This window comes from Leuciscus leuciscus, assembly GCF_965113295.1.
Source record: "Leuciscus leuciscus genome assembly, chromosome: 17".
Classification (NCBI taxonomy): domain Eukaryota; kingdom Metazoa; phylum Chordata; class Actinopteri; order Cypriniformes; family Leuciscidae; genus Leuciscus; species Leuciscus leuciscus.
In genome coordinates this window covers 2,578,230-2,591,183 of record NC_138741.1, presented here as the reverse complement: position 1 = coordinate 2,591,183, position 12,954 = coordinate 2,578,230, and the positions used below count along the sequence as shown (strand labels likewise).

The following is a 12,954-nucleotide window of genomic DNA, read 5'->3' as shown; positions in this document are numbered from 1 at the left end:
CAATCTCCTCATCCAGTCCACTCCAAAACAGGTCCATGAGTTGGGTGTCATCAAGCCCGAAAATCCCTCACATACCTCTCGATAGGTTGACCATCCTGATACATGGAAGATAACCATCTTATTAGAGCTCCATTACTGACAGCTGCTGGATCCATATTTTGGCGAAGTCTTCTGTTATGAACCGCTCCGAGACACGAAGGTGAAGATCCAAATGCAGTTTATTTACAGGGTAGTCGTACAGGCAGGGTCATCAACAGCGAACAGATCAAAGGAGGAAACACAGAGAATATCCAAATAACAAGCAGAGGTCAGGGCAGGCAGCAATAATCAGAGTCCAATAAACAATCCAAGTCAGGCCAGGCAGAGAAACGATCAGGAAACGGTGAAACAGTCCAAGGTCAGCAAAACAAGAATCACACACGGGTAAATAACGCTCAGAAATGTAGTAACAGTTAAAAAAAAAAAAAAAAAAAAAAAGACTTCGCAGTGAGGGTGAGAATGTGTGAGACATAAATAGTCCATAGAATGAGGATCAGGTGTGACTGTAATCAGGAACAGTGCAGGTGAATAATGCAGTGCAGGTGTAAGTAATCAGTCCAGGTAGATGCAGGATGGGAAATGTAGTCTGTGAATGAATATGATAGTCTTATGTGGAGTGCCCTCTGGTGGCTCTCAAGGGCACTCCAGCTGGTGACCGTTACAATATGTATCAACTTCTTTAATTATTTTTGTTATATATATAAATATATTATATACGATTATATGAAGTAAAAATTATATTTATAAACTTCTTAATTAACAAAATGATGAATATATTACATTAAAAATGATATATATATATAATGAAAAATATAATATATAAATATAATAAATTGTTTTGTTTTGAGGTGAATTGTATATAATAAGGCCAAGATATGTCATACATATAATTTTATTAGTAAATATATATTAGTATATATATATACTGTATATAAATATAATCAACTTTGTATTTATTAAATGTATATATAAATATATTACATAAAAATATATGAATATGTAAATAAAATATATAAATAAAACATAAAATAAAAAATATATATAATGCCAAATATAATAATATATAAATATAATAAAATGTAAATATTAAAAACAGTTCTTCTTCTTCTGGTTTTGAGGTGAATGATCTGAAGAACATGCTCCTTTATAATGATTTCTTACGCAACGATCCAGATTCTGCACTGAGTGCCTGTGCTAGTGTTATCAGATGCTGAAATATTTGAGAGATTCTCTGTGAACTCATGCATATCTAAGAGTTTCAGTGTGTCTGGTGTAAGAGTTTCTGTGTTTCTCCAGATAAACACACAAAAGCTGATGGAACACAAGCTAGACTGTAGTGTCAGATGACACATGCAACGTATATTTGTACAGTGCAGTGTTGGGAAAGTTCACTTTCTACATGAACTAGTTCAAAGTTCAGTTAACACATTTTTACATGAACTAGTTCAGTTCATAGTTCAAACTTCAAAATTTTGAACTAAAGTTCACAGTTCCAAAAAATGAACTAGTTCAGTTCTTTTTTTCCATATGTTGCTGCGAGCTATTATTTTTCAAAATGATTGCCACAGCCCATATAAAACCACAGACAGCAATTATGTTATCAGTTTTAACACTGAAACTATGCGTCAGATTTCATCTTCATATCCAATTTTAAAATCCTTATCCAACCAGGGTTTACAGCATTGAGGGTAGGGTTGCCAACTAAACAAATGCGGGACAATCGTGCATGGTTCTTTACAGGAAAATGAGGGACACTCAAAATATTTGTAGGCTATATGCTAGGCCAACATAACACAGTAGGCCTATATGTCATTTCAGGTTCGTATGCGTTTAAAAGGTTTTCAGACAACACATTTGTTTTGATTAAAGTCATATTCACCTGTATGGCATTGTCTGTTCACCCCTGATTTAACTCAGTTGCACTGTCGGGAATAACTTTGTATTTGTTTTAAAATGCTTCTACTGTCACTAGACCTTTTGATACTGTGCCTGAAACTGCTATGTGCTTCTTATTTATTATGCATTATAAGTACATTTTATATTAAATATAAGCATTTATTACGTATAAATATTTAACAAACAATGTCCAATGAGATTCTCCCGCACTCGTTCATCCCGCGCTGAAGGGGGCGCTGCGCTCCTCTCGCAGGCACACACCGGCAGACTGACAGGCACACAGAAGAAGTCTTTAAACTAACGCTGAGGAGCTCAAGGATATTATTTTTACGCGTTTATTATTTTATTTAGTGAAATTAAATCATGACGTCAACAAAGGAGCTTTTAGAGATGGATCTTTACGCTTTATTGGGGATTGAATCGACAGCAACAGAGAAACAGGTGCGATAGTCTGAGGGCTGCATTCATTAGCATCGCTGCACACATCAATACATAATACATAACTCAGATATTAATTATGATGAATGAAAATATATACAATAACAATCAAACAACAGTATAACAGTATCGTCTCTGTCACAGGTTGGGCTTATAGAGGGAATGTTTGGTGTCCAGAATGCAGAATGTATGAGTACATGATGAAACTGAAGTGTTTACATGTCAAATTACTCACGGATTATTCATTTATTTAGTTTAGGTAATGTTCAATATTTTATATTTCTTCTAGGTCATGTTTAGTATTTTATTTTTCGCCTACAACAAGTTTATAATGACATACTTTTGAGCATTTTATATAATCATTTTGAAAATAGTTTTAGACATAATATAGAATCATATCGCCTGTTTTGATGATTGATTTCAGCAAGAAAACACAGATATTGAAGGCAGGACAGAAGTTTTGATGTTTAATATTGTCCAAAGTGAAGCTGTTTTGAGTTATTGCTGTTTTCGAGGACCGAGTGAGTGTGAGTGTGTGTGTGTGTGTGTGTGTGTGTGCTGGTGATCGGCAGGTGGCGCTGCAGTCCAGCAAACGAGGACCAGTCGATCTGTGTGTGGAGAATATCATGAAGAAATGTCCTCCTTATGACCGACAGAAACTAGATTTTGTAGTTAAAAACGAAGCATATTCTAGGCCTTATTCTAGATATTATATATATATTTATTTATATGTGTAAACTTATTTATTTTTTTGTTATGTATATGTAAATATATTAAATACAAAATTATATACATATAAACTTCTTATTTAAATGTTTTATGTATATATAAATATATTACATAAAATTATATATTACATAAAATTATATATATATACTTATTTAATTTATTATGTTATAAGTATATTACATTAAAAATTATATATATATATATATAAACGTATTTACATTTTTTGTTATGTATATATACATATATTGCATAAATTATATTAAATAAAATTATATGTATATATAAACTTATTATTTAAAATGTTTATGTAAATATAAATCTATTACATTGAAAATGATATATATATATAATTTTTTATCATTTTACAAAAAAAAAAAAAAAAATATATATATATGATATATAGGCTAAATATAATAAATTGTTTGGTTTTGAGGTAAATTATGACGTGTCTTGGCCTTATTATACATATTTATTATTTTATTAGTAAAATGATACATTTTTATTATAATTTTTTATAATACATATATATCACATACAAATGTACATGAATATGTAAAGAATATATAAATAACATAAAATAAAAATATGTAAGGCCAAATATAATAATATATCAATATAATAAAATGTAAATATATATAAAAAAGTTATTCTTCTTTTGGTTTTGAGGTGAATGATGAGATGAGCATCTGAAGAACATGCTCCTTTATAATGACTTTTCACGCAACGATCCAGATTCTGCATTGAGAGCTTGTGGTTCAGTGGTTCATGTTCAGATGTTCAGATGTTCAGTGGTTCAGATGTTCAGTGGTTCTGTGGTTCAGATGTTCAGTGGTTCAGATGTTCAGTGGTTCTGTGGTTCAGATGTTCTGTGGTTCAGATGTTCAGTGGTTCAGATGTTCAGTGGTTCAGATGTTCAGTGGTTCAGATGTTCAGTGGTTCAGTGGTTCTGTGGTTCAGATGTTCAGTGGTTCTGTGGTTCAGATGTTCAGTGGTTCTGTGGTTCAGTGGTTCTGTGGTTCAGATGTTCTGTGGTTCTGTGGTTCAGATGTTCAGTGGTTCTGTGGTTCAGATGTTCAGTGGTTCTGTGGTTCAGATGTTCAGATGTTCAGTGGTTCAGTGGTTCAGATGTTCAGTGGTTCAGATGTTCAGTGGTTCAGATGTTCAGTGGTTCAGATGTTCATATGTTCATATGTTCAGATGTTCATATGTTCAGTTGTTCAGATGTTCAGATGTTCAGATGTTCAGATGTTCAGTGGTTCAGTGGTTCAGATGTTCAGTGGTTCAGATGTTCAGTGGTTCAGTGGTTCAGATGTTCAGTGGTTCAGATGTTCAGTGGTTCAGATGTTCAGTGGTTCAGTGGTTCAGTGGTTCAGATGTTCAGATGTTCAGATGTTCAGTGGTTCAGTGGTTCAGATGTTCAGTGGTTCAGATGTTCAGTGGTTCAGATGTTCAGTGGTTCAGTGGTTTAGATGTTCAGTGGTTCAGATGTTCAGTGGTTCAGTGGTTCATATGTTCAGTGGTTCAGATGTTCAGTGGTTCTGTGGTTCAGATGTTCAGATGTTCAGATGTTCAGATGTTCAGTGGTTCAGATGTTCAGTGGTTCAGATGTTCAGATGTTCAGTGGTTCAGTGGTTCAGATGTTCAGATGTTCAGATGTTCAGATGTTCAGTGGTTCAGATGTTCAGTGGTTCAGTGGTTCAGATGTTCAGTGGTTCAGTGGTTCATATGTTCAGTTGTTCAGTTGTTCAGTTGTTCAGATGTTCAGTGGTTCAGATGTTCAGTGGTTCTGTGGTTCAGATGTTCAGATGTTCAGATGTTCAGTGGTTCAGATGTTCAGATGTTCAGATGTTCAGTGGTTCAGGTGGTTCAGATGTTCAGATGTTCAGTGGTTCAGATGTTCAGATGTTCAGTGGTTCAGTGGTTCATATGTTCAGTGGTTCAGTGGTTCAGATGTTCAGTGGTTCAGATGTTCAGTGGTTCAGTGGTTCATATGTTCAGTGGTTCAGATGTTCAGTGGTTCTGTGGTTCAGATGTTCAGATGTTCAGATGTTCAGTGGTTCAGATGTTCAGTGGTTCATATGTTCAGATGTTCAGTGGTTCAGATGTTCAGTGGTTCAGTGGTTCAGTGGTTCAGATGTTCAGATGTTCAGATGTTCAGATGTTCAATGGTTCAGTGGTTCTGTGGTTCTGTGGTTCAGATGTTCTGTGGTTCAGATGTTCAGTGGTTCAGATGTTCAGTGGTTCAGATGTTCAGATGTTCAGTGGTTCAGTGGTTCAGTGGTTCAGATGTTCAATGGTTCAGTGGTTCAGTGGTTCAGATGTTCAGAGGTTCAGTGGTTCAGAGGTTCAGAGGTTCAGTGGTTCAGATGTTCAGATGTTCAGATGTTCAGTGGTTCAGTGGTTCAGTTGTTCAGATGTTCAGATGTTCAGTGGTTCAGAGGTTCAGTGGTTCAGATGTTCAGATGTTCAGAGGTTCAGATGTTCAGATGTTCAGAGGTTCAGTGGTTCAGATGTTCAGATGTTCAGATGTTCAGTGGTTCAGATGTTCAGATGTTCAGATGTTCAGTGGTTCAGTGGTTCAGATGTTCAGTGGTTCAGATGTTCAGTGGTTCAGTGGTTCAGATGTTCAGTGGTTCAGATGTTCAGTTGTTCAGTGGTTCAGTGGTTCATATGTTCAGTGGTTCAGATGTTCAGTGGTTCTGTGGTTCAGATGTTCAGATGTTCAGATGTTCAGTGGTTCAGATGTTCAGTGGTTCAGATGTTCAGTGGTTCAGATGTTCAGATGTTCAGTGGTTCAGTGGTTCAGATGTTCAGATGTTCAGATGTTCAGATGTTCAGATGTTCAGTGGTTCAGATGTTCAGTGGTTCAGTGGTTCAGATGTTCAGATGTTCAGTGGTTCAGTGGTTCATATGTTCAGTTGTTCAGTTGTTCAGATGTTCAGTGGTTCAGATGTTCAGTGGTTCAGATGTTCAGATGTTCAGATGTTCAGTGGTTCAGATGTTCAGTTGTTCAGTTGTTCAGATGTTCAGTGGTTCAGATGTTCAGTGGTTCAGATGTTCAGATGTTCAGATGTTCAGTGGTTCAGATGTTCAGATGTTCAGTGGTTCAGGTGGTTCAGATGTTCAGATGTTCAGTGGTTCAGATGTTCAGATGTTCAGTGGTTCAGTGGTTCATATGTTCAGTGGTTCAGTGGTTCAGATGTTCAGTGGTTCAGATGTTCAGTTGTTCAGTGGTTCAGTGGTTCATATGTTCAGTGGTTCAGATGTTCAGTGGTTCTGTGGTTCAGATGTTCAGATGTTCAGATGTTCAGATGTTCAGTGGTTCAGATGTTCAGTGGTTCATATGTTCAGATGTTCAGTGGTTCAGATGTTCAGTGGTTCAGTGGTTCAGATGTTCAGATGTTCAGATGTTCAGATGTTCAATGGTTCAGTGGTTCTGTGGTTCTGTGGTTCAGATGTTCTGTGGTTCAGATGTTCAGTGGTTCAGATGTTCAGTGGTTCAGATGTTCAGTGGTTCAGTGGTTCAGTGGTTCAGATGTTCAATGGTTCAGTGGTTCAGTGGTTCAGTGGTTCAGTGGTTCAGATGTTCAGAGGTTCAGTGGTTCAGAGGTTCAGAGGTTCAGTGGTTCAGATGTTCAGATGTTCAGTGGTTCAGTGGTTCAGTGGTTCAGTTGTTCAGATGTTCAGATGTTCAGTGGTTCAGTGGTTCAGATGTTCAGTGGTTCAGATGTTCAGAGGTTCAGATGTTCAGATGTTCAGAGGTTCAGTGGTTCAGATGTTCAGAGGTTCAGTGGTTCAGATGTTCAGATGTTCAGATGTTCAGATGTTCAGAGGTTCAGAGGTTCAGTGGTTCAGATGTTCAGAGGTTCAGAGGTTCAGAGGTTCAGTGGTTCAGAGGTTCAGAGGTTCAGTGGTTCAGTGGTTCAGATGTTCAGATGTTCAGTGGTTCAGATGTTCAGATGTTCAGATGCTCAGTGGTTCAGTGGTTCAGATGTTCAGATGTTCAGATGTTCAGATGTTCAGATGTTCAGTGGTTTAGTGGTTCAGATGTTCAGTGGTTCAGTTGTTCAGATGTTCAGTGGTTCAGTGGTTCAGTGGTTTAGTGGTTCAGATGTTCAGATGTTCAGATGTTCAGTGGTTTAGTGGTTCAGATGTTCAGATGTTCAGATGTTCAGATGTTCAGATGTTCAGTTGTTCAGATGTTCAGTGGTTCAGTGGTTCAGATGTTCAGTGGTTCAGATGTTCAGAGGTTCAGATGTTCAGATGTTCAGATGTTCAGAGGTTCAGTGGTTCAGATGTTCAGAGGTTCAGTGGTTCAGATGTTCAGATGTTCAGATGTTCAGATGTTCAGAGGTTCAGAGGTTCAGTGGTTCAGAGGTTCAGAGGTTCAGTGGTTCAGATGTTCAGATGTTCAGAGGTTCAGTGGTTCAGTTGTTCAGATGTTCAGAGGTTCAGTGGTTCAGTGGTTCAGTGGTTTAGATGTTCAGGGGCCTCATTTATAAACGTTGCGTACGCACAAAAGAAGGCGTAATCCGCTCTCTACGCAATAATTGGTATTTATAAAAAGCAAACTTGACGGGAAAATGTGCGGTCCTTCACGCAAACTCCGACCCAGGCGTACGCACAAAAACGGGTGAAATGAGAAATGGCGACACCGTCGGCTAGGGCTGGGCGATAAATCGATTTTATCGATTAATTCGAATGTGCAGTTTACGTCGATTTTTTTTTGAATGAAAATCGGTTTTCTATTTAACATTCGCAGACGCTCCACTCTGGGCTCCCGTACGTAGCTCCGAACGGGCTCAGCTCCTTCCCCGCGCGTTTGGCACAGTAGAGATACACAAACAACACGGCAAGACCGCGGCAGCACAAACACACCCGCCAAAAAACAGCCTACAGTCTTACAAACTGAATCCGCAGAGCTGCCAACTCTCACGAATTCACCGTGAGACTCACGCAATCGTCACTTTGTAAACGCTCTCACGCCACACATCCATTTTCTCACGCAGAGAAAAGTCGCGAAGCAAAGAGGACACTGACACCGACAGAGAAGGTACTATTGCTATGAAACAAATTCTCAGCTCTCAGATTCTGTCGATTTAATTACGAAATTCAAACAATAAACACCGTTTTGGCGCTTGACAGATCGCTGACAGAGTTCAAGCGGCACGTGAACCGATCATCTGTTACTCTTTACTACTAGTTAATAGTAGGCTAAATAAACACGAATGATCAATTGAAAGATACAGTTCAACTTACCGAAATGAAATAAAATCGATCGATCTGTGTTTTTCAACTGCGGAAAGAGGTCTATAATAACATCTAGAGGACAATACATCACGTAAAGTTACTTTTACCTCTGGAAAGCCATTTAATGACCATAGCACATTAGTTGGACTTTAAAATAATTGCTGTAGAGAGGAGTATTTTGCTAAATATGATAACTATATTACATATTTATTATATTTTTACCTATATCATTAAAATATTATAATGTTGAACTTGTTATTATAAAAAAACGCATAATATTTAATTTGAGATTTTATTTTTAACCTTTAAAGGTGCAGTGTGTGATTTTTAGCGGCATCTAGTGGTGATCTTTGCGAATTGCAAACAGCTATTCATTGATGCCCGCTCCCTGTCTTTTCAAACTCGAATGAGAAGCTACGGTGGCCGACTCTGCTGCTGCGTCTTTTTCTGCTGTTTGTCAATCGAGTTAGTGACGAAATGCGCTCTGTAGCGCTGTTTGTTCGCTGTCGGCTACGGTAGAAACATGACGTCACAATATGTCGACCTTCATTGAAAGGGGTGGCCGTGGTTATGTAGATATAAATGACTCATTCTAAGTTAATACAAACATAACGGTTCATTAAGTAAGGTCTTTATACACCACTGAAAACATAGTTATGGATCTTATATTGCATTTCTGCCATTAGATCCTCAGAAAAAACACACATTGCACCTTTAATAATAATACCAGCTGACAGGGCTTTAAATTAACATGTATCTACTGTACCTAGTATTTATCCAAAGGAATCGATATTGAATCAAGATCAGAATCAAATCACAAGAATTGAATTGAAATTGTGAAAGCAATAATAAAAACAGTAGCATACCAGTCATTGTACCATGTAAACATTGTGTTGCCACTAAACTTAATAAAATTCTGTTTAGTTACCAAATGTTTTGACAATCACAATACACTTTATTGTGATGTAATTTTTTTTTTCACGTTCCCCACCAATCCCAATCCACCCATTTCATGTTATGTTACGTTTTGTTATGTTACATTTTCACTGTTTACCAAGGCAGGGCCTGCCATCTTGTCTTTTTGGCTTGTTTTTTCTGATTGCACTTTAACCCCAAGGGGAAAATCCAACTCAAATCCCAGAAGGGAAAATAAAAATAAAGTTAAAAATAGTTTTGAACAATTTCTTTGTCTTCTGCAGATTGATTTTAAGTAGGGGAAGAAAAAAAATCGCTTTAAATCGTAAATCGGATTTTTTGTGAAAAAATCTGTGATTTTTTTTTTTTAGGCCATATCGCCCAGCCCTACCGTCGGCAGAGGGAAGAAACACGTGAAAGTGTGTGAAACTGTAGACCGTTGTGTAAAAGAAATGGCAATACTGCCTCTCATAAATAACATGAAGACTTCACAAAGCAAGTCTTACAATTAACAGCCTACACGAACACCCGTTTGATCGATCTGCAGTGTAAAACAAACAAAATCAAACGAAGATTATAACAGAAATGCAAATGAACACATATTTGCAAAAAGAAAAGTGAAATATGTCCTGCAATAATATTGGCATGTTATGCAATTCATCCTCATAACACATCTGTAGCCTGTCAGATGCAATCAAATGGATGGTAATAAAATGCCATGATGCCATCACAATGCATAATGACGTAATGAAAGTTACGTTTCTTGGTTTTCCTCTCTGTGTTTGCCATGATTTCGCAATCGATGAATATTAACTTGTGGGCGTTTCACAGACTTTTTATGGGCAACTATGGGCGTGACATGAAGCCGCAAAAGTTGCTCTACATTTAGAATTGATTGTGATTTATTAAGGGAAAACTGCGTAGGATGTGCGTGCGCACGGTTTTATAAATCCTAATATTTCTGTGCGTACGCACGTCCTATGTTTCATCCGTACGCCACTTCTGACGCAAATCCTACGCAAAGTTTTATAAATGAGGCCCCAGATGTTCAGAGGTTCAGTGGTTCAGATGTTCAGATGTTCAGATGTTCAGATGTTCAGATGTTCAGATGTTCAGATGTTCAGTGGTTTAGTGGTTCAGTTGTTAATATGTTCAAAGGTTCAGATGTTCAGATGTTCAGATGTTCAGATGTTCAGATGTTCAGATGTTCAGTGGTTCTGTGGTTCATATGTTCAGTGGTTCAGTGGTTCAGTGGTTCGGTGGTTCAGTGGTTCAGATGTTCAGATGTTCAGATGTTCAGATGTTCAGATGTTCAGTGGTTCAGTTGTTCAGATGTTAATTGGTTTAGTGGTTCAGATGTTCAGTGGTTCAGATGTTCAGATGTTCAGATGTTCAGTGGTTTAGTGGTTCAGAGGTTCAGAGGTTCAGTGGTTTAGTGGATCAGATGTTCAGAGGTTCAGAGGTTCAGAGGTTCAGTGGTTCAGAGGTTCAGAGGTTCAGAGGTTCAGTGGTTCAGTGGTTCAGTTGTTCAGTGGTTCAGATGTTCAGTGGTTCAGAGGTTCAGAGGTTCAGAGGTTCTGTGGTTCTGTGGTTCTGTGGTTCAGTGGTTCTGTGGTTCAGTGGTTTAGTGGTTTAGTGGTTTAGTGGTTCAGAGGTTCAGAGGTTCAGAGGTTCAGAGGTTCTGTGGTTCTGTGGTTCTGTGGTTCAGTGGTTCTGTGGTTCAGTGGTTTAGTGGTTTAGTGGTTCAGTGATTCTGTGGTTTAGTGGTTTAGTGGTTTAGTGGTTCAGTGATTCTGTGGTTTAGTGGTTCAGTGGTTCAGATGTTCAGATGTTCAGATGTTCAGAGGTTTAGTGGTTCTGTGGTTTAGTGGTTCAGTGGTTCAGATGTTCAGTGGTTCAGTGGTTTAGTGGATCAGATGTTCAGAGGTTCAGAGGTTCAGAGGTTCTGAGGTTCTGTGGTTCAGTGGTTCTGTGGTTCTGTGGTTTAGTGGTTTAGTGGTTTAGTGGTTCAGTGATTCTGTGGTTTAGTGGTTCAGTGATTCTGTGGTTCAGTGGTTCAGATGTTCAGATGTTCAGAGGTTTAGTGGTTTAGTGGTTCTGTGGTTCTGTGGTTCAGATGTTCAGATGTTCAGTGGTTTAGTGGTTTAGTGGATCAGAGGTTCAGATGTTCAGAGGTTCAGAGGTTCTGTGGTTCAGAGGTTCAGAGGTTCAGAGGTTCAGAGGTTCAGTGGTTCAGTGGTTCAGATGTTCAGATGTTCAGTGGTTCAGTGGTTCAGATGTTCAGTGGTTCAGATGTTCAGTGGTTCAGTGGTTCAGTGGTTCAGATGTTCAGTGGTTCAGTGGTTCAGTGATTCTGTGGTTTAGTGGTTTAGTAGTTCAGTGATTCTGTGGTTTAGTGGTTCAGATGTTCAGAGGTTTAGTGGTTCAGATGTTCAGAGGTTTAGTGGTTCAGATGTTCAGATGTTCAGATGTTCAGATGTTCAGATGTTCAGTGGTTTAGTGGTTCAGAGGTTCAGTGGTTTAGTGGATCAGAGGTTTCGGTTTAGTGGTTTAGTGGTTTAGTGGTTCAGTGATTCTGTGGTTTAGTGGTTCAGTGGTTCAGATGTTCAGATGTTCAGATGTTCATAGGTTTAGTGGTTCTGTGGTTCTGTGGTTCAGATGTTCAGATGTTTAGTGGTTCAAAGGTTCAGAGGTTCAGTGGTTTAGTGGATCAGATGTTCAGAGGTTCAGTGGTTCAGAGGTTCAGAGGTTCTGTGGTTCAGTGGTTCTGTGGTTCAGTGGTTCAGATGTTCAGATGTTCAGATGTTCAGATGTTCAGATGTTCAGATGTTCAGTGGTTCAGATGTTCAGTGGTTCAGATGTTCAGTGGTTCAGAGGTTCAGATGTTCAGTGGTTCAGATGTTCTGTGGTTCAGATGTTCAAATGTTCAGATGTTCAGATGTTCAGATGTTCAGATGTTCAGTGGTTCAGATGTTCAGAGGTTCAGTGGTTCAGATGTTCAGATGTTCAGAGGTTCAGATGTTCAGTGGTTCAGTGGTTCAGAGGTTCAGAGGTTCAGAGGTTCAGTGATTCAGAGGTTCAGATGTTCAGAGGTTCAGATGTTCAGTGGTTCAGAGGTTCAGATGTTCAGAGGTTCAGAGGTTCAGATGTTCAGAGGTTCAGAGGTTCAGATGTTCAGAGGTTCAGTGGTTCAGAGGTTCAGAGGTTCAGAGGTTCAGATGTTCAGAGGTTCAGAGGTTCAGTGGTTCAGAGGTTCAGAGGTTCAGAGGTTCAGTGGTTCAGAGGTTCAGAGGTTCAGTGGTTCAGAGGTTCAGATGTTCAGATGTTCAGAGGTTCAGAGGTTCAGAGGTTCAGATGTTCAGTGGTTCAGAGGTTCAGAGGTTCAGAGGTTCAGATGTTCAGAGGTTCAGAGGTTCAGAGGTTCAGATGTTCAGAGGTTCAGAGGTTCAGTGGTTCAGAGGTTCAGAGGTTCAGTGGTTCAGAGGTTCAGATGTTCAGAGGTTCAGAGGTTCAGAGGTTCAGATGTTCAGAGGTTCAGTGGTTCAGAGGTTCAGAGGTTCAGATGTTCAGAGGTTCAGTGGTTCAGATGTTCAGTGGTTCAGAGGTTCAGAGGTTCAGATGTTCAGTGGTTCAGAGGTTCAGAGGTTCAGATGTTCAGTGGTTCAGAGGTTCAGAGGTTCAGAGGTT

At 38.8% G+C, this 12,954-nt stretch overlaps 1 protein-coding gene across 1 annotated transcript in view; it reads left to right on the top strand.

The window, feature by feature from the left end:
* The first annotated feature begins 2,202 nt into the window (after positions 1-2,202).
* Positions 2,203-12,954, top strand: part of dnajc17 (DnaJ (Hsp40) homolog, subfamily C, member 17) — a 72,247-nt gene continuing 61,495 nt past the window's right edge. The window contains exon 1 of the mRNA XM_082143875.1: positions 2,203-2,376. Coding sequence (XP_082000001.1) covers positions 2,299-2,376 — 78 coding nt within the window. The 5' untranslated portion in view covers positions 2,203-2,298. The remainder of the gene's footprint in view (positions 2,377-12,954) is intronic.